This window comes from Centroberyx gerrardi, chromosome 2 (genome assembly GCF_048128805.1).
Source record: "Centroberyx gerrardi isolate f3 chromosome 2, fCenGer3.hap1.cur.20231027, whole genome shotgun sequence".
Lineage (NCBI taxonomy): Eukaryota > Metazoa > Chordata > Actinopteri > Beryciformes > Berycidae > Centroberyx > Centroberyx gerrardi.
Genome location: NC_135998.1, coordinates 27962213 through 27983146, shown reverse-complemented (window position 1 = coordinate 27983146; position 20934 = coordinate 27962213). Strand labels below are relative to the sequence as shown.

The window sequence follows — 20934 nt, the reverse complement described above, 5'->3', positions numbered from 1 at the left end:
TTGTCGGATTTGGACAGCAGTGGGTTTTATCCCACCTCTCTTTTTAGAAAGCCTACTGTCAGTAATATTATCCTGTATGTAGATAGTTTCCAGTCATACCGAGTCAAAGAGGCAGTTATGGTGAGTTCCAAAAGATCCAGAGAATAATGTGACTGACCAGAAAAGTGTCTTCAGTCTGACAGCAGTCAAGGTGGACAACCTTCTGAACAGAGTCTATAACAGGAAGGTGATAAAGGAAGCATGCCCAAAGGCTAATCAACTGGATAGAGTTAATGAGTTGTTGCCATCCAGTGCTTATCACCAGAATCTATTGTAAAAGGACTGAGTCACCCTGGACTATGTGAAGTCCTCCCTGAGCCACCAGGTACTGCAATGATGCCCTATATGATAAAGTGATCCATCGCTAATTTGCTAGTGATTCTCATAAGACCTGGCTGGATCACACACCTAAAGGCTCATTCCACCACACTCACAATTTTTGCCTGTTACATGGCATCTTTCACTACCCCGCCCATCCATTCTCACTTTGTACCATTTTCATATTTCAACAGCCAGTTTTTGTCCGTCTGGTCACGGCTGGAACTTGAATCCTGCCACAAAATCGGCATTATCCCCCAGACAAATAAAGAGATCAGGCATTCATCAGTAGAAGTTTAACCAAAGGCACATTTATTAACTCCAAGTTTCCCATAATACAGTCTCTTAACTATAATGAGGTGGTCTTGGACACCGAAGGGCATCATTCACATCCGTTTCATGAAATACATTCAGACCCTTACAGAAGACAGTAGTATACAAGTAGGAGTGTGAGGAGCTAATGTAATGCTTCACTTGATTGATAGACTGTTTCATAGCGTGAGCCGCTCGACGCTAACAACAAATCCAATTTCAAATAGACTCCTACTAACTCAATAATCCTTAGTGCACATTTTTATATAACCGTAGTATTCATTTATATTGTACAATGTACAATTAATGCTTGAAGTACGAGGACCTGGAGGTTAGTTAGGATAAAAGGCAAGACAATGCTTCCCCTTAATGAAGGCACATTGGTAGTAATATACACCTAGCAGTCATTGTACAGAGATGAGGCATTTCTGCCTCTGGGTTCCCTTGCTTTTGATATAGAAACATTTGTTTAAAAATCACAGTAAAAATAGCCACCTTAGTAACTGTCTACAGTTTTTGTGCTCTAGTGTTTATGCGATAAAACAAACAATAACATGGTTTCGGATCAACATGGATGACCGTATAACACTGTTCTCTGCACTGCAGCACAGCTGGCTTCCTTTTCACTGTGTAGGCTAGACATAATTCATTTCCTTGCTAGAGAGTCACTGTCTTGGAAGAATTATAACATATAGATATATAGACATAGAGAGCCAGACTAGGCTACAGCAGAAGTGGAAACAACATGGAGAAAAATGAACACGCGCCCACAGTTCTCACTGTTACATGTAACTTGAGACGTACAAAGAGTGGTTTTCTTTGACAGAGCTTCACTGGCTCTGTGTGGAGACCAGCAGTCTCAACCCCGACAGCCTCGGCACAAATCTATTTAACAGATCACAGCGTTCAGTGAGGTGAACACTAGGCGTCGGCTGCGGGTTTCATAAACTATACACAGTACAGTAAATATGGCAAAACTTGACTTGGGCTTCGCAAGTCTCATTAAAAATATATTGAACAGAGCACCATGTGACAAAGTGTTGAGATGAAGATAGTTCAGTGGTATAAGCTGTTGATGAAGTCCTTTTGTAAGGAGCCGTTACACCAGTGGTGTGTGTGTGTGTGTGTGTGTGTGTGTGTGTGTGTGTGTGTGTGTGTGCGTGTGTGTGCGTGTGTGTGTGTGTCAGTCCATGTCGTCTTGTAGCAGAGGTGTTTTCTCATCTGGTGAAGTGCTCACATTGCCGTCTGATGTGGAACCGCCCTCACATCTGTTTATCTGTAGCAGGACCAGAGGAAAAGACAGCATTAGACCATATTCACAATATGAAGGACATTTTGGGGAGTATGGTTAAAAATATTCAGTATCAAGGCAGCAGTTGAGTGATATATAAAATCCATTTAATATTGTCTGTACACCCCATAATCCCTAATCTAACAGAATCATACATGAAGCACACAATACCATCCAGCATCCACCTTCACATGTAGAAAACAAACAAATTCCATATCATAGATAGATAGATAGATAGATAGATAGATAGAGAGTCTATTTCACATGAGATTTCCGTTCTCACAGGTCAACTAAGAACAATGACAGAAGTCGCCATTGTATATGCAAAACACAACCCAGCAGTTACCGGCCTATTCTTTGTCATTTCCAACTGCTGAAGAGAGAGCAACTCGTGGGATGAGGCAAAAGTGCAGCAGCAGCTCAGTGTGACCACAGTAAAAATTCTATAATGGCTCCATCTGTATGTCACCGTACACAGTCTGGGATAAATGAGTCGCTATCCAGAGCGTTATTTCCCCTGTTGGCTCCTTCTGATCACAACCCACCTTAAAAATGAAATTTGCCAATAGGAAGGTCCACTGTAAGTGAATGGGTAGTTAGATGATACAAACAAGTCTATCATGGGGGAAGACTGTACAAATTAAGTGAAAAGCACCAAACATTTATTTATCCCCTTGAGCTGAAAGAACTAAATTTTGATTACTCGTTTGCATATTCAGACATACATATATATATATATATATATATATATATATATATATATATATATATATATATATATATATATATATATATATATATATATATATATATATGTATATATATTTTGACTGCAAGCACAGGATCTTTTCTTTCTTTCAATCAGTGTGTGCTGCAGTGGATTATGTGCATTCTGCATGTCATGGTATGACCCTGAAACTGCTATTTTGCATGCAATATCTAAACACCCAGAGAACCTATGGCTTGTATGATGTGAGACATTACCTTGAAAAAAATATCATATTCTTAATAAATCCACATAAATCCACCCACTACCGCAAGACCTCTTCCTAAACCCAACTGGAAGCCATTTATTTTATCTCTGCAATTATTACTATTATTTTTATTTTTACTATTATACATACAGTGTATATCGGCCTATCAAATAGAAAAACAACAGGGTATATTACTAGTTTTGTGCCACACACAGCTCATGGCTGCCTGTGGAGCCTAAACCAGAACACAGAGTGATAATCAAAAGCTACAATGTATTATCATCTCTCAAAATCTATCACATTTCCCCTGCTAAAATCTGTTAGGACCCATGAGATGCAGAGTAATCCTCGCAATTAAGCAGATATCTATCTAATCTGACGTTTATCTTATGCATTTTGTTTTAAAGTTAATAAAACTTGCATTAAGAAAGTTATTTTAGGCATCAATTTCCATTATTCTGAATTCAGTTCAAGAGGTTAAACACGGATGAACAAAACAATGAACAAACTCTGTGCGTGTGTGTGTGTGTGTGTTTTTGTGTGCGCACCCACCTGAATTACTCATGATAAATTTCTCCTGTGTGTCATGGGTGTGCGAGTCTTTTACCGGCTCTTTATCGGATGCCTAAAAGATGACCAAATTATCTTTACACTTCATCCAAATCAGAAAATACATGGCAAATTAACAGGTGGTCTGATTCGATTGGCTGTCACTTAACCGACTGTGAAATCAGCCATAAGAAGTGCAGTATGAGGTTAGATTTTAGATTGTGGATGTGCATAGACATTGTGGATGCATATTCATGCAGTGTCTGCATTCTGGTGGTAATGGTTATGGTCATGCAGTTAATACAGGGTACATGTGATTGGTGAAGGATTCCTTAACACATTCAAATACAATCAAATGTGGCAGCATTAGTCTTGTTTGACTGGTTAACATGCAACTGAACTTAATATACTGGGAACCAAGAGCGTCAACACCTATGAATCTGTACTAGATTCATCTGTGATTACTATTGAGATTCATCTACTCCAGCATGGGATAAGGAAGAGCAATATTCTCAAATCAACTGGGCGATTCTGACCCAAAAGTAGATCAAAGTATCATTTCTAACATGGCTGAAAGCAGAAGAAATAAAGCAAAGCAACCATTCTCATTTCATTGATTAGCCTAAAAGAAAAAGCTCAAAGAACTCAATTCCACACTTTTCTGCAGAATTCAAGTTGGTACCCACAGTCTGCGGATATGGATCAGCTTTCAAAAATCAACAAAGATCGCAATTTTGGCAAAGTAAATCACATCCATATCCACTCTGATTGTGATCACCGAGACCAAATAGTTTAGGAACATGGTAGTTTCACAAACCCCAGGGTTCTGTAACACTGCAGAAGCCAACATAACATCTGTGTGAGACCTCTGCAAACATAACACACCAGAAATCATACACTATATTAGTTTGTAAAACCATGTGGTGCAGGTCTAACCCACTTAATTGACCTCATTACCTACTGTACAGTCTGGCACTGATATGTCAGATACAGGACTATAAAACCATCCTGATAGCGGGATGTAAACAGATTACAGCCTAAAAATGCACATGTACTTATTAACTTTAACTGTTTCATTTATGGTATCCCACATTACCAAGCACAGTGTGTTATATAATCGCTAACACACTCACACACACACACACCTCCCTTCCTCCATGCCCTACCCCTTTGATTACTCTACACCTCCAATTGATGATACTAACATGAATGATATGCTTGTGAACTTAACTGACTCCCTGTCTCCAACAGCTTCCCTAATTGGTTTGAGATATTCACTAAACAATATACCATATGACAACTTTGATGTATGAAGCCACACATATAAGAAGAATACCCAGTTTGCCCAATTTCCCCATGGGGACCATGGACGTTTCATCTTATTTTAAAGTGTGTGGTAAGAATTTTCACTATGAAGCAGCAAGACTACTCTAACTGTGATACTTAGATAAACACCCAGGAGGAGCACGAGGAGCATTTTGAGGAGCTCACAGACCAGCTACACGTTACGGCTCTGCCTTTTAGGCCTCGATTTACCTCCAGTCTGTCAGGTGTCGTATTGTTTAGTACATACATGTCAACAGAGGAGCAGGAGTGTGCAGTCTAGAGATGCTCAGACTGAGATTTTTGGAACCGCCAATGATCAACAATCTTTTTAAAAAAATGAAAAAAATTTGCAGATACAATAGTATTTTTTTTAAGAATACCTGTATGTCTTGCATGTTGTTAACCTTTGAAATCCATCTTTTCTTTAAGGATTGATTGTGAATTAATATGTGTATGTAAATAAATTAGATCCTACACTGATGTATAGTACAGAATATCATCTTTTCCATTAATTAAAATGCTATGTAACACACATAGTTGACTATCAGAGAAGGCTAATCGATAATTTCATACTTTTTCTCTTTTCCTCCTCATTTCTTGTGGGTGAACATGCAAAATTGTGAAACATGCTACATGCAGTTAAAATAAACACATGAATACCCCTACCCCGCCACACACACACACACACACACACACACACACTAGAAGTAATATTGCAGCCTGCATGCTGTGTGGCAGTATTACCTTCAGTCGATGATGAATCAGTGCAGCTACTATTATAGTCACGGCGCCTAGGGCTATGAAGGTATACTGCATATACTCCATCACAGCAGGTAAAATAACCAGGTTTGTGTGGAACGTAGTGAGGATAGGGCCGTCTATATACCCACTCTGAGAGGGAGAGAAAAAAGAAAAAATACATTGCGGATTATGAATACAATGAAGTGTACCATAGGATATAAAACAGCAGTTATGAAAAAAATATATAATTATGGAAAACAATGACCACTGGATAAGAGGATTGTTCATTAGATCTAAGTGAACTGAAGAGAGTTAAGTAACATTAGGATGTAGTAAAAGAGTGGAATCCCCAAACCGCTACCTGCTTCAGGGGCACTATGGTATCTACAGGTTTCAAAAAGCCAAATTTAAGACTTTTTAATGTTACCCGGAATTGATGTTAAGACCAATTTGAAAACCAAAGTATTTTTTGTTAAATTTGTGATGCATAATAAGAGCATCCCCTCTGTTTTTTGTACATAAAAATAGTTAATATTCTTAAATAATAGGAAAAGCTTTTGGAAAGACAAGAAATGTTATTTTTTGTTGTTTTTCCCTATGTGTGTGTGTGTGCGTGTGTGTGTGCGCGTGGATGAGAGAGTGTGGAGTGTGTGAGAGAGTAGGGATGAGGATTATGGATATGCATGGCTATAGAGTAAAATGTATTGTCTGAACTGAACTGATTGTAACTGATTTCCTGACTTTTCCAAATAAAAAGATAATAAAAATTTTATTTTTTAAAAATCTGGCAAAACCGAACTATTTCCGATTGAACACAGCTATGGGGCGTTTGGAAACTGGAAATGGGCGGTATGAGAAAAAAGACACCAGGAAATTAATTGGGACATGATGTCCAATTGTTTTCAGTAATGCAGATACAAGGACAAAAGAAACAAAACATGTTTTTTTTTATATTATTAGAATATATTATTATAAGAGTGGACATGCAGCGCAAAGAAACCATTGCATGGTGAAAAAATAAGACCTAATAATTGCACTGAAGACATTTTAGTACTTTACATTAAATTTAGATATTATTTAAGACTATTTGAGACTTTTTAAGGACTGATACCTGATATGATGATATATAATATCAGAAAGCTAACTGCACTCTATATAATATAGAGACGGGGTGAGCCATAAGGAATAGTAGTAAAGGGTATGGAGCTTGTCATTGTTATATTTATCAATGGGTCAGTAGCTACTAACCTCCTCAAACCAGATCATGGGCATCACCACCTCCGAAATCTTCCCCGTCTCTCTGCAAGGACAAAGACACCACAGTTCAGAACCCGAGGTTACATCAGGTTAGCGACTAGCAACAGAAGGAGGAAACGTTGACGATATCCTCTCATACGGTGTGATGAACATAAACACAATACGTGAGAAACAATAACGACACAATTCGCGGTTTAGGGCAAGGTTTCCTTACGTAATTCCTGACACCCTCTTCATGTAGAGGTTGAGCTGCAGACGGATTGACACGTTCAGGGGGACGCCCGTTTGCTGGTGAGGCAGACAGACAAAGTGCACAAGACAATAAGGAAATCTCACAGGGGTAAATAACGGAAACATCAAAGGCTTAATTGTCCATTATTTCTACTTTTAAAACAGGTGACAATTACGTTTCGACCGCAGTATTGGAACATGGAAATCTCCAGCCAACCATGAAAAATATGCTTCCATGTAACCCAACAAAAGAAGGATATCCGCATCTCTCATAATTTAAACAGCGTGGTCCTTTTGGGGGCCATCTCATGACAGTCTTAATTGTCGGCATTGTTTTAGCGGAATGCAACGCACTTCTAGCATCTTAGTGCGTCTAAGTGATCTTCACATCCACTCCGGTTAGTTTGCCAAACCAGCGTGGCGGACGACTAACGTGACCAAACCTGCCCGTTCTCACAAGCCAGATGCAAATGTGGAAATAACACTGTCACAACATCTTCCTGTCTTTGTTATATTTGCCTGGCCCCGTAAAATAGGTAGGAATGGAAATGAGAGATTTTGGCCATGTACCAGTCAGGCTTTTAGCTTGAGATTTTCTCTGTGTTGCATCTTGGCCAAATAGAGCTTAACTTGACATAAAATATACTTGCAGGTTTTGAGCAAGAGAGTTAAATTTCCTTCCTTGCATATGGGGATATTTCAACTTTTCCTGATTAAGGACCATTTGCCTGAAGAATGGATAGTGTAGCCAAGCTGCAGGGGAACACACTTAAAAAAAAGCAGACAGGAGAATGGACATTTTAGGGGTAAAACAATGCACATTAAATTCAACATATCAACCAACCAATAAGTGCTTGCAATATATGTTTGTGAGTCCAAAGCCAAATCATACAGCATCATAACTGGTATGCAGGTGATGGCACTTCTCATTTGAAAAAGGTTACAGTTATTCTCGTCCAAACACTCAATTTGATCAATAAAAATGTTTCCTTAGAATTAAACTTCACTGCATGGGATTATAGAACAAAAAGATACATTTCATTATCTCTGGTCCATGTTTCAGCTCATACACTAAACAATATATTATCAAAAAAATAAAATACACACATATTTGGAGTGCATTACCATTGACCTGTGGGATTATCTACTGTATTATCTGATAAATTTGACTGCTCAGACAAATAGCCATAACCATAAGAGGATATTCTACAGCCATTACAATCCAAAGCAAGATAGGAGGAAATCTCTGACCCTGCAGATTGAAGTTATTACTAATAAGAGATGGTAGAACACATAATCCTTTGCCCCCCCACTTTGCCAACAAACTTTCGAAATTCTTCTTCTATGCAACCCCTGGTGTCGAGCCTTAAACCGTGCCGAGTAGGAAATATGTAGTCATTTCACAAACACTCCGTCAAATCTTCCTCAGGACCTGACCCTTTGGGGAATGTGGACTGAGGACAAACAGAGCCTCTCTTTGTTTTGTTCTGGTTCTGAATTTTGTTCTGGCAGAACAAGCTGTGATTTGGTACAGGCCAGACCTTCAGCTGGGACTCAGTGGACTGAGGTCACTAATTAACAGGTTCTGGATTCGCTGTGGCTCTCTCAATGTTGGTGTTTCTCAAGTTTCCGTTTACCAAGTTTCTCTGGGGTTTTCCCTCCAACCACCTACAGCCCATCAAACCCTTTGTTTCAGCCAAGCACAGCCTTTTCTTGATCTTCACCATTTCATGACTAGTGAATTCATGAGTTATGAATTCATGAGTTATGTAATGAGTGCCTGAATTATATAATTCAGGTCCTGTGTTTAGCTGAGGATGCATTAAAAGATGTTTCCAATCATAAACAACAATGAAAAGATTGAGCAGCCAACATTTAACAACCGAAATTATTTCCAGTCTCTTGTGCTGCACACACACACACACACACACACACACAACAGCGGCTGTCTTTAAGGAGCACAAATCAAAAGACCATAGACCCTATACAAAAGACTGAGAATAAGTGGCCGCAGTTTTTACGAGAATGTGATTTTTCTTCAGGCTTGCAGCAATTGTGGTTTGTGCTGCAATTTGCATGAAAAAGAAACTGAGAACACATTCAGGGTTTCTTTTTCTTTCCCGGCTTTAGCCATCGTTGTGTTTGTGTTTCATTGGCTATTGAAAATTGCCGTTAAGATTCGAGTCTTTGACGAGTTCACACCACAGGATCATGCAAAGACGAGCCCCAATAAAATCAAACATGTTTGATGTAATCGTGACATTGCCGATTGGGATCATAGGAGAGAGATTTGAGTCTTTCACTTCCACACACATTACAGGTGCGACTAAACAGCGTGACGACCCTGGACTCCCCTGGACTACTCTGGACTACTGCAGACTCTGCCCGATCTCAAATCGGGCTTCAAAAACATGTAGTTTAGCTGTCAATCTCCAATACTACAATTAGTTATTAATCATAAACATTATCTAATCTTATCTACATATCAATAACAACATAACACAAAGACAAGCACACATCACAAAAAAGAAATAGTCACTGACAACGATCCAAACTATAATCCTGCTGGACCCTCAATCGGGGGTGACCTGAGGTTAAGGTAAATAATAGAGCCAGGCAATTGACACTCTCTGTCTAGCGTGTGGAAGGAAATCAACCATAAACTATCTGAACTTGCAGGAAATATCCCCACCCGACACTTTCTAAAGCCGCCACATAAGGCATTAGTTACAGGAAAAACATCAGCGTTTTAATGACATTATCCAGAGAAGTTACAGTAATCAAAATTAATTGGTTAGGTCATTTCAATATTTCCATTCAGTCAGCAAGCGTTTGGCTGTATCAGTCTGTTAGAATCCTCTTGGTTCATTCCCCTTTTTTCTGCTCTATAACAATAAACCCCATATTTGCAAGATTTAATGTACTTTCTAATGTGCCTGAGTTTTTTATAATGTCTGTCCATGTTTTATGTCATGCTATGAAACCAGAGCATCACAGCATCAAAGGGCTTCCAATTGTAAGTTTTGTTTGTGTTTGTATGAGAGAGAGAGAGAGAGCGAGAGCGAGAGCGAGAGAGAGAGCGAGAGAGAGAGAGAGAGAGGTGTGTGTGTGCATGTGTATGTGAGAGAGGGCTAACTCCTCAATTCATATCCCCCTTTTAAAGCCCTTGCTTCCCTTCTTGCCCATGTCCATATGAATCCCATTCCTGTCCCATTGCTTCATCCTGGCTGGATTTGCAGTGCCCCACTCAACGACCCCGCTGATACAAACCATCCCAGGCTGAAACGTGACTTCTCTGATTACACTTGTTAGAGCCAACTTTCAAGAATATACTCATTGTTGAGTGCACCCACCTCAAGCTGAGTGCAAAATATTGGCTTCTTTTTCATTTTTTTTACCAATTGTTATTTTTTGCCAAGACACTGCCAAAAAAAATTTCAGTGCTGTCTGTCACATCGGTGCAACTGGGCCAGTTTGCTTGAAATAAACAAACAAATAAATCAAAAACAACAACAACAAAACAAAAAATCCGGGTCTTGAAACAAACGAGGATCAAAAGAATTTCAGTTCAATATCCTAAGATTCTTTGAAATGGAAATCAGAGCTCAGTTCGTGACATGTGGCTCTGATTAAAAGTTAATATGGGCTGGAGTTGTGGGGGATGAACAATAGGAATGCACAGTGAGCCTTTGGCAGTGCCAGCCAGATGCCCAACAGCAGCAACTGATTGCGCAATACTCACCATTGACTGACTGGGATCATATTGAAATATGCTAATTACACAACCCGGCCATTGTGGAAGAAATTAAGCTTTACTTATTGTGTATGTATTGATTTGTACTACTCTTTAATATCATAAAATGCTTCGTTATTTCTGCTGAGTCATTATACATCTTGTTTACCAGAACATTGTGTCTGTCTCCATTCGACGTTCAAGGACACTTTTAACCCTCCTCCTTGTGCTGAAATGACGTAATTTTGCCGACACTTTTGTCCAAACAAAACCATAAATACGTACCCCGTTTGCCTCACTGTTCAGAGACCTGCACGTGCCACTGCTGTGTGCTTCTCTCCATGCAGCATGAGGATTAAACTGCTCAACAGCCGTGCACAGCTAAGAGGCATCGTTAAAGGAATAGTTCACCCAAAAATAAAGATTTTGTCATCATCTACTCACCCTTATGTCAGCTGAAACACTGGTGATATATTTGACTTTTGGAGCCACGGTGCAATTGTTTGGCTTCAGAACACTTGGATCATGCCGGAGTCATTTTATGGTCGTTTTTCCCCTTCTTGGAACTCTAAAGAAACAGTCTCCATTCACTCTGGTTGTTTTGGAGAAGACTGCTACAGAGCAGCGCTTGCAAACTCACTGTGCCTGATATTGACATACAGACAGAAACTAATACAGAAACCAATGTTTCAACTGACATGTGGGTGAGTAGATAATGACAAAATCTTTATTTTTGGGTGAACGATTCCTTTAAGGCAGGACAAAGTGGAGCAGAACAACAAAGGTTTGATACCCTGACAGAAAATAGTTGAAAGCATCAAGGCTCCTGTTAATTTGAAAGCTTCCTGAGTGTAAACACACTCTGCCTCTGCCAGATATTCTAGTAAATGCACCCGGTTAACATCAGGCAGATCTTCCAGTTGGTGGCAAACTTAGAAAGCCTTGCATTGTGGTCAAAAGGGTCAGAGAGAAGATCCCACTTTTCTTTACATCACTTCCTCTACAGATCTGGCTAGCTAGCTAAGAACCATCTGGCTCTAAATGTTTAGATCGTATCTAGGCAACAGACAGGAAGTTCATATGTATGTTACTGTTGGCAGCTGGAAACTGTCTAGCGTGAAGAGGTCACACCCCACTATGGTTCCAGGAAGCTTGTCTTTACCATTTGAGATTACTCCATAAAAGATCATGCCAAATGATTTCCTACACTCACTTTATCTCAATCTAGATTTAATTCAGCTCTTGATGATATGCAACCACTTGGAACCAGCTTTCATGAGCAATAAAAAAAAAACAACTCCTGATCATAAGAGTGGGATTACATTTCACAGTGTCCCTATCAAACCTTATTTTTATTGGGGCAATAGAAAGTTCCTAGAAAACCTCAATTCACAAACACCTCAAACAATTTAGCTCCATTTCCAATTAGCTTATCTCACTGCAGATTTACAGCGACCATGATCAGCTGAAGGCGAGGCTGACAAAGCTTGGCAGAGTTGCATAAGGAATTCAGAATGTGCTGAATCATGACAACACTATCATACTTATCACTTCCTGGCATTGGTAGTTTACTGAAGCAGTGGTGCAATTTCCAATACATTCATGTTTCGCACAGCAGGAATGGATGTGATTTGGTATTTATGAGGAAACTTCTCTATGATTTTACCATAAAGAAACGAGACTTTTACACAAATGAACATCTAAAATAAAGTGGCCTCCAGAGATAACGATGTTTTGTATGCGTCTTCGCTTGTCCTTGAGCATCAATATGCAATATCAGTATCAGTTTGAGGTCACTGATATCAATATTGCATAATTGGGTTACACCTCTTGTGCACTTTTTTGCACATTTTGAAAACTGTCAACATGGTAATCTATGCCCATTGATTTTGCCGACATTCTCAGAACAAACAGTTGCACTAAAATAGTGATGGTTGAGAGGATGCAAAGGGCATATTTGAATAATAACAAATGACCTTGTTACAGTGGACAAAGGAGCGAGTATTTAGGTGGAACAAAAGCTAACTTGCCTGAAAGGAGCAAGTATTTAGGTGGAAATGTGGAAATGGCAGATACTTAGTCACTGTCTGGAAACCAGTGACCTGAAAAGTAGGTTTACCATTATGCAAATTCTAATTCCAACTGGATCGGCATTCTCATTCACCCAGAAAACAAGTGTAAAGCTCACGGGTTAAGACGAGTTTGTCAAATGTCATAGGTATGCAAGCCATTTAGATAAGAATAAGTGAAGCTTATTGTCACAGCTAACAGGGAGATAAAGAGTTACATGTGTTGGGCGGCAGAGAAAACAAGATAAGCTGGTGCCATCACTCAAGGTGAATCCTGTCCCTGTTTACTGAAAGATAAAATCTTATCAGAAATATTATCTGCAGGGTTCACTGTCACATTATAGCATTTCTACAAGTTATTATTATTATCAGTTCACCTCTGCTCCAACTCCAAAGGACTCAAGGCCACTGACACCCACCACCACTAAAACAACAAATCATGTTTTTCCCCTAAATTATCTTTCTTACTATTGCAGTTCTCTCTCAGTTATCTTAAATTATCTAATCTGAGGTAATTAACCAATTAAGATGACAGGTCAAAAGTAACCATAAGTGAGCGTACGTATTTGTCTCTGTAGTAATTTACGGAACTAGTTGTTGAGAAACCTGCTTGTCCGCAAATACAAGCCTGTGAGCCACTGCCTTGCAGCTGCAAGGCAGTGGCTGTTTCTCATACTCTCACTTGCTGTTCTTGTTCTCGTTTCCAGAGCAACATTTATTCACACACCAACACACACACACACACACACACACACACACACACACACACACACACACACACACACACACACACACACACACACACACACACACACACACACACACTCTAACACCTCAAAGATTCAGCAACTGACAAAGCGATGATGGTACAATGAACCGATATGGAACATGGAATATGCCCTCATCTTAAGGAGTTTATTTCCACAGATCAGATAAGATTTACGGGGAACTGCAACTGACATAACAGCTCTCTGTGTGTGTGTGTGTGTCTATCCTGTGCCCGTGTATGTACTCACTGGGTGAATGTCTATGAAGAGGCCATGTTCGTCCTCATTGGGACGAAGGCCCTGCACATAGTCCAGCAGCACAGGGTCAGCGTTGAAGAAGTGAGGATGAGAGATGAAGACTGGAGAATCTGTGGGACGGAGAACAAATGACAAATGACCACCGTCCCTCCCAGTATGAATGAAACATCCCCAGACTTTGACATATATACACTCCAGAAAGTGTAAGAAAATTGAGTCTAAGATAAAAAGGTACATATATACTCACTGTGTCGGCAACTGCTGACATTGAGAAGGCCGGACTGTCTACAGGGGCAGAAGCCTTCATTGGGAGCATAGTCTGACCCATTGGCAAACAGAGTCTTGGGTGCCACATATCGATAAAGAGGGATGCCCTTCATAACACCTGGGCGCTGGTAAACAAGCTCCATAGATCTGGGACAACAAAGGAAAACGGTGTTAGAGAGAGAGTGAGAGAGAGAGAGAGAGTGAGAGAGTGTATTTTTTTTACCTGCAGGCATCAGGGCTGTAGAAGGGCAAAGTGCTCTCTGGGGTCATGAAGGGTGGCCACATCTGCCCCGCCGTTCCATTGATCATGTTACACTGAGGAGTTCCCCAGTTGGTCAGCTATCGATGAAGCAGATAGAGGTGTAAATGAAGCATGAAACGGGGGATAAAGAAAAGTGAAGCAAGGTCGAGGGTAAAGAGGAAGTCCAGCACTTTTGTTTTTAACTAGGCAACAATGAGACACTTTTAACCTTTTACCAAATAGGCGTCTATCAGTCATCAGTGATCTCAGCAATGCTGACATCTCACCTTCTTCAGGCCATTCCAGGAGTCGACTTTATGGACTTTCCTGATGTCATCTTTTCCAGTGTAGATAGTGAACAGGCCGGTGTTGGAGTTGTTGAACTAAATAAAGACACACAGACGCAGCAACAGCGACCTTAGGACCAGACTCTGTCGACATTCACTTATGCGTTCTTGACTCAAACAATAGATAGAGTAGTATAGTCGGTATCTGAACATGCATTTTTTCAGTGTCATATTTTTCTACCATCTCATTCTGTCCCCTCTCCATGGCATAGAAACCATAAATTGAGTCCCCTATGAGTATTGTAAACCCTCTTGAACACTCACTTCAGCAAAGAGTCCGAACTTCCCCGTGGAGGGTAGCATGCCAGGCAGGTATTTATTGAGGAAATCTACCAGTCCGCTGTCGTAACCCCACATCAGCTCCCCTACGGTCTTGGTCAGGAAGGGCCCCTCTTTGAAAGTCTTAAAGGTGGCGCTGATCATTAAACGCACGGCGAACGGTAGGTTTTCCATCATCACAGCTGCACCCTGAAACACAAGACAGGGGTGGAGATGCAGAGAGGTTTGGAAGCAGGGGGGATGGTGTGTGTGTGTGTGTGTGTGCGTGTGTGTGCGTGTGTGTGTGTGTGTGTGTGTGTGTGTGTGTGCAGTAATGTCTTACCAGCACCAGCATGTTTGGAATTGTGACCACATCAGACTCATTTCCGGCAGACATGGTAGGCTCAAAGAAATACTTTCTGTATTCCCTATACGACACTGTGCCGTTGGAGTGAAATGTGATGTTGTCTTTCTGACAGCGTTTTCTGAAACAAAAGCAAAAAAAAAAAGTGCATTCTTACTCTTCGGCAGGCCACTTAGACTTCAGTATAGTTCAGTTCAGTGGCTGTGGTTCAAGGTGTCCTACTAATGCTAATACTAGTGATAAAGAGGATGAAGGGTAATGGGAAGATAACAGATGGAAAGAGAGAAGAGCTTATTTGTTTCCCTATCTGCTGGGAACCTAATACAGTTGTTGTGATAACAGTGTGTGCATATACAGTAGAATCAGTGGAGGGAAGTAAGTGTTTTTAGTTAGTGACAGTGCAGATTTGAGGTATGTGCACTTAACTTAGTTCAGTTTTAACAAACCTTATACTTTACAGCATTTAAAAGCAAATATTTTACTCTTTACAGCACTACATTTATCAAACAAGACATTACTAGTTACTTTGATGGAAAGGGCATCACATGTAATGTGATCAGTTAATAAAGCTTAAATCAATTTCTAATCAATGAAGAAAAATAATCAGAACAACCATATATGGACCTTTACAACTATATACTTTCACTAAGTTCAATGCAAACATCTTTCATTTCACTTCTACATTTATCCATGTACCTGCACTTACTAGCAACTTTGATGAAACATTTATCATAGGAAATATGAGGCACTTTCCAACGTTGATTAAGCTAACATGAAGAAGAAGCAATCGGAGAAAACATAACTAGACAAAAGACACCTTTGTCTTCACTAGAGATTAGTTAGCGCTTAGGAGATGGGATGTTTCATAACACCAAATATGAGGACAATAAATGGAACACATAACTGTCTGGAAGCAGTATTTGTACTTTTTTTATACTTAACTAAATATTTAAATATTAGCAAATATATTTAAGTAGGATTTTGCTGTCATCAGAGAAGTGAGGACCAGGAAAATGTTCTCATTTTGGAGGATTTCCATCTTCTTTCTATCCTTGTGAGGACATTTAATCCTCATAAGTATAAAGAGCTGAATCAATATGCACATGTATGCACACACACACACGCACACGCACACACACACACACACACACACACGGCGGCAAGCCAGCCACAGCTCCTCACACCCTCCCCCTGAACCCCTCCTCCCCGCTCAACCTAGATTTCACATATGTTTCTTATGTCACTGAGCCGCTATCCAAGCTTAACTAAATTTGTTCCCCCTTGACAAGTGTTATGCAATTGCTGGCATGAAATATTGTCTTTGAATTAGGCTTTTATGTGCAATGACTTCTAAGAGGGTCTGCCACCCTTAAACATCCCCAGACTCCTGATATCTTGTTTTCAGGTGCAGCAGTAAGGTGTGCATGACTGGGCAAAGTGACTACAGGTAAACAAGAGTCATCGTTATCAAACCCTCCTCAGCCATGTTCTTGCTACAGAGCTCCAAGATAAGACTGACCTTCTTAAACGGTTGTTTTCCATGGACAGTCAATTTTGAACTATTCTAGCTAAGAGTTTTTCGACATTCTGAGTCCAGAGTCAAGTCCTGAGTCTGAGTCTGACTCAGCCTCTTGTTTCAAGCTCAGCAGAAGTGCACGGGGTTCATCGCATTATTGATTGTATAAAAGGTATATGTGCATGGTGGTTTATTTTTACAAGCAGAGATATAACCAAAACAAGATATGAGAGAACAACGTTTAATCTTGTTGGGAGCTGTTGGCACAAAGAATGAGACCAGTAACCTTTAACTAATAGAGTCTCCATAACCATAAAGCTGCCACAAACTCACCACACAAGATCCCCAATCAGTCTTAGAAAAAAGGATAACCTCTGCTGTGACAGGCCATTTTATTATGTAATTAAATCCAGCTCTTATTACACAGGCATCTAAGGGATGATGCATGTTGCTGAAGGCTAAGATGAGCAAAATGAGTGGAAACTATAGGAGTGACTAAGACGCAGAGTCAGAAGCACCCCCACCCCTGCCTCACACATGCATAGTTATGAAACAGAGTCTAGGCAGACCCCCAGTGTAGGAGGGAAAAGAATTAATGCATCCTGACCTACATATGTTGAGTACATAGTGTTCCAAAACATGAGCCAATCTGAGAGAGCCAATGTTCCCCTGAACTAATAATCAGAACCCAGCTGTGGTTCTGATTATTCTGGGCCAAAGCTTCAAATGCATTAAATGTCTAAAATATGAATGAAGACATATAGTGTGAGCAAATTCAAATAGGTAGGTAGATAATATGGAAATGATTTTGCAAGACAAAAGAACACTATATGCAACATGTGTGATGTGGGTCCCGCCCATGTTAGGAAAGCATACTGGGTGTTCATTCAAAGTGGCTACCTGTATACATAGGGTCCTCTCTGCTCCACCATGGGCTTCTCCCCCTTCAGTATCTCCTTGGGGTTGAGGATGTTGAAGAAATAGACGGACATGTAGAACGGGACGGGGATGTCTTTCCACATGGTGTAGGACAGGTCATTCTTTGGGTCGATCACTGTGTTCTGATGGAAAAGGGGAGAAGGAGAGGAGAAAGAATAAAAAATGCATTACATCTCCCTGACCAGACACCAAAATTAGGAATTTTGTTATGTTTATATTAAACTTAAAATGGCATTTCATCTGTATTTCATACATTCCCCCCCATTGACAGGAGTGTGTTCACACCCCCGTCAATGGGGGGGAATGTATGAAATACAGATGAAATGCCATTACATTCCCCCCCCCCATTGACAGTGAGTGTGTTCACACCGGGTTACACTTGCACTCTGTAACTCACACATGCACACACATCCCTTCACAGACTTCTCTTAGTCCATATGATTCCGTGCACAGCCAATGTGTGCATAACCTTCATTCACACTGGATCATGCAGTCTCATCTCAACTACAGGTTCAATCCCTTCTACTATCAGCACATCAGTCCCCAAGTACTCTAATGAGAGTCTGCAGCCCTAAGGACACAAATGAGTCTATCCTGATTGGGTGAATGGAAATAAGCAGCAAATCCCTTATCATTATGTCTATGTTTTCATCATGCAGGCGTTGTAAAGCCCTTTGAGCCTGCAGCAGTGATTAAGGACTACACACACCTATAGCCTACTTGCCTTGTCTATTATCACACAAAAGGACATTCATAATGCTAGTAGCCTATTCAAATTCCGACGCCACTTACCTTTATTATCTGGTCGTCAATCACCAACGGTCCTACAAACACAAGCACCGTTCCAAAAAACACCGTCAGAGTCCCTGCCACTATAAACCCTATCGCTACTTTGGATCTATTCATTGTCATAGCTGCTGCTTGTCGCCTGGTGTAGTGTATTCCTCCGCAGAGCTGCCTCCGTCACTGCAGACCTGAACGGGCTAGAACTATAAAAGATAAGCCCGCAGACTATCCCGCGTACAGACTATCCCGCTGTGTTTTATCGGACAGTCCGGTCCTAATTACCTCCGCCTTTCTGATCAATTTGTTTGACCTGCTTCCAACCGTGGCCGCCGTGTTTATACTCTGCAGGCCACGCCCCTCCCGCGCGAAGGCTTCTGGGAGTTGTAGGCTAGATTTATCCCGAATCCATCACAGGAGGACACACATTACACAGGGCCATAGGCTGAATGTAGGTTACGGACCTTGCCCCATTCTATCTAATCAGTAGCTAAGTCAGTGGTTGGGGCTTTATTGTGAAAAAAAATGATATTCTGCAGTAAGAGTTAAGACAATTCATCTTTTCACTGAACTGTGAGCAAGAAACATTAGAAAAGCAATTTAATGAGATAGTTGGACAGTCCATCTGCCCAAGAAGACTGAAGACAAATACAACTCGTACGGAATGCAAAGAGCTCACATCACTCCTGTTTTAAAGTCCCTGCACTGCCTCACTTTTATAAGAGATTTTTAAGATTATTTTACTGATTTATAAATCTTTCTATGGACTTGCCTCCGATTACATAACGATATGCTGCCAAAATAGGATGTCCCTGGTAGAGTCCGATTAGATCCACAGACTGCTCCACTATTCCAAAAGCAGACAGACTCATGCTGAGGCTCATTTGATCACTTATGGACCCAAACTCCTGTTGGATCTGAGGATCATCAGTTGAAGCTTTTAAGCGCTTACTCAAAACGCCTTGCTTTTACATAGGGAATTAGTATGTGTATGTGTATTGATGTATTGATTTATTTATTGATTTCGGCTATTTATTTATTTATTTATTTATTATGGGGATTTTCAGTTTTTCTATTTTGTTTAAATTTCAATCTCTTTTTATCTCTTGCTTTAATCTCTTCTTGTGAGTTTGTCTGCTTTTAATCTTTTATCTTCATCTACTTTCCATCTGTGCACTTTTAGCCTGGGCTACGTGTTAAAGGTTACACCTGGAGGATTTATAACTCACACATCAGCACACCGCTTCACAGACTTTACACTCTCTTAGCCTACAAATTCATCAGATTCACGGCACAGCATGTCCATACAGCATTCACTGGTGCTAATCCCGCGGTCCACTATTGACACATGGTAGTCTCATTTGAACAGATTGAGATATGATATCAGTCCTGTAAGCACTAATAAGTGTAGCAATGTCCCTTGCGAAAAAGAACAATAGTAATCCTATGGTGAATTTTAGAAGTAGCCTACACTGTAGCCTACAGCAATTAATTCCCCACAGGAATAATATAGTTGCCATAGTTAACAGATTGAAAAAATAGCATGAAGTAGGCTACATATGGATCACTATTAGGCACTCTATAATTCCCTATAGGAGTATTATAGGGATTTCTTATCATGAATAAAAAGCCTATCTTGATTAGACAAAATAAGCAAAATAGCCTCCATATTATCACATAAACCATCAAATATTCAAATATCCGACGTCACTTACCTTTACTATTTGGTCGTCAATCACAAATGGTCCTACAAACACAAGCACTGTTCCAAAAAACACCGTCAGAGTACCTGCCACTATAAACCCAATCGCTACCTTGGATTTATTGATAGGCATATTTGCTATAGTGATCAATATCTGCCGCCTATAGGCTAATGGAAGAAATGTAATATTCGCCAGAGAGCTGTCAGTAAAACCTAAACAGGCTTAAGTGTGAAAGACACCGCCTCAGCATAAAGAACTGCGGTGCTATACGTTATATCCTAAAGTCCAGTCATAACATTGAAGCGGATCAATTGAGGCCGATCTGCTATCAAGCGTGCTGGCCGTGTTTATACTCTGCGGGCCACGCCTCTGACGCACTGGAGACCACTGGCACAGTAGTAAAAAATCATCCCAAATCCATGTCAATTCATACGAAGTCACATTTTAGTCAGATGACAGAAGGAATTTATTTTTAATCTAACGGGATCTTGCCCAATTTCAAGCAGAAACTCAGTGGTGCTGTAGCTACCGTACACCTAATAATGAACCTATCACTGACGCACAAGTAGGGAAAAGGGCAGATGGATGGAGCGATGATAGATATTTTGATGAAAGGGGTGGTGGGGGAAAATGGGAGTTTTTTTTTCATCC

The 20934-nt window shown here is 40.4% G+C and overlaps 1 protein-coding gene across 6 annotated transcripts; it reads right to left on the bottom strand.

The window, feature by feature from the left end:
* Positions 1-646: 646 nt before the first annotated feature.
* scarb1 (scavenger receptor class B, member 1) lies at positions 647-20442 on the bottom strand. 6 transcript variants are annotated; one of them, XM_071897915.2, is made up of 14 exons: positions 20296-20442; positions 17759-17919; positions 15322-15463; positions 14985-15188; positions 14661-14756; positions 14356-14471; positions 14113-14279; positions 13857-13975; positions 7022-7095; positions 6799-6850; positions 5554-5700; positions 4301-4351; positions 3487-3559; positions 647-1945 (listed from the first exon to the last, which is right to left on the bottom strand). In XM_071897915.2, the coding sequence occupies exons 1-14, from the start codon at positions 20413-20415 to the stop codon at positions 1932-1934; spliced, it is 1536 nt and encodes a 511-aa protein (XP_071754016.2). In that variant the 5' UTR covers positions 20416-20442; the 3' UTR covers positions 647-1931. The 6 variants fall into 6 exon arrangements, with proteins under 6 accessions (XP_071754016.2, XP_071754022.2, XP_071754044.2 ...); XM_071897921.2 differs by lacking the exon at positions 20296-20442 and adding an exon at positions 18590-18760; XM_071897943.2 differs by lacking the exon at positions 4301-4351.
* Between the last annotated feature and the right edge of the window lie 492 nt (positions 20443-20934).

Coding starts and splice junctions, on each gene's coding strand:
- scarb1 (XM_071897915.2), bottom strand. CDS start 20,415: ATGCCTATCAATAAATCCAAGGTAGCGATTGGGTTTATAGTGGCAGGT. Junction 13,976..14,112: donor TGTCAGCAGTTGCCGACACA/GTGAGTATATAT, acceptor TCCGTCCCACAG/ATTCTCCAGTCTTCATCTCT. Junction 4,352..5,553: donor TGATTCATCATCGACTGAAG/GTAATACTGCCA, acceptor TTATGTTTGCAG/AGGTCTCACACAGATGTTAT.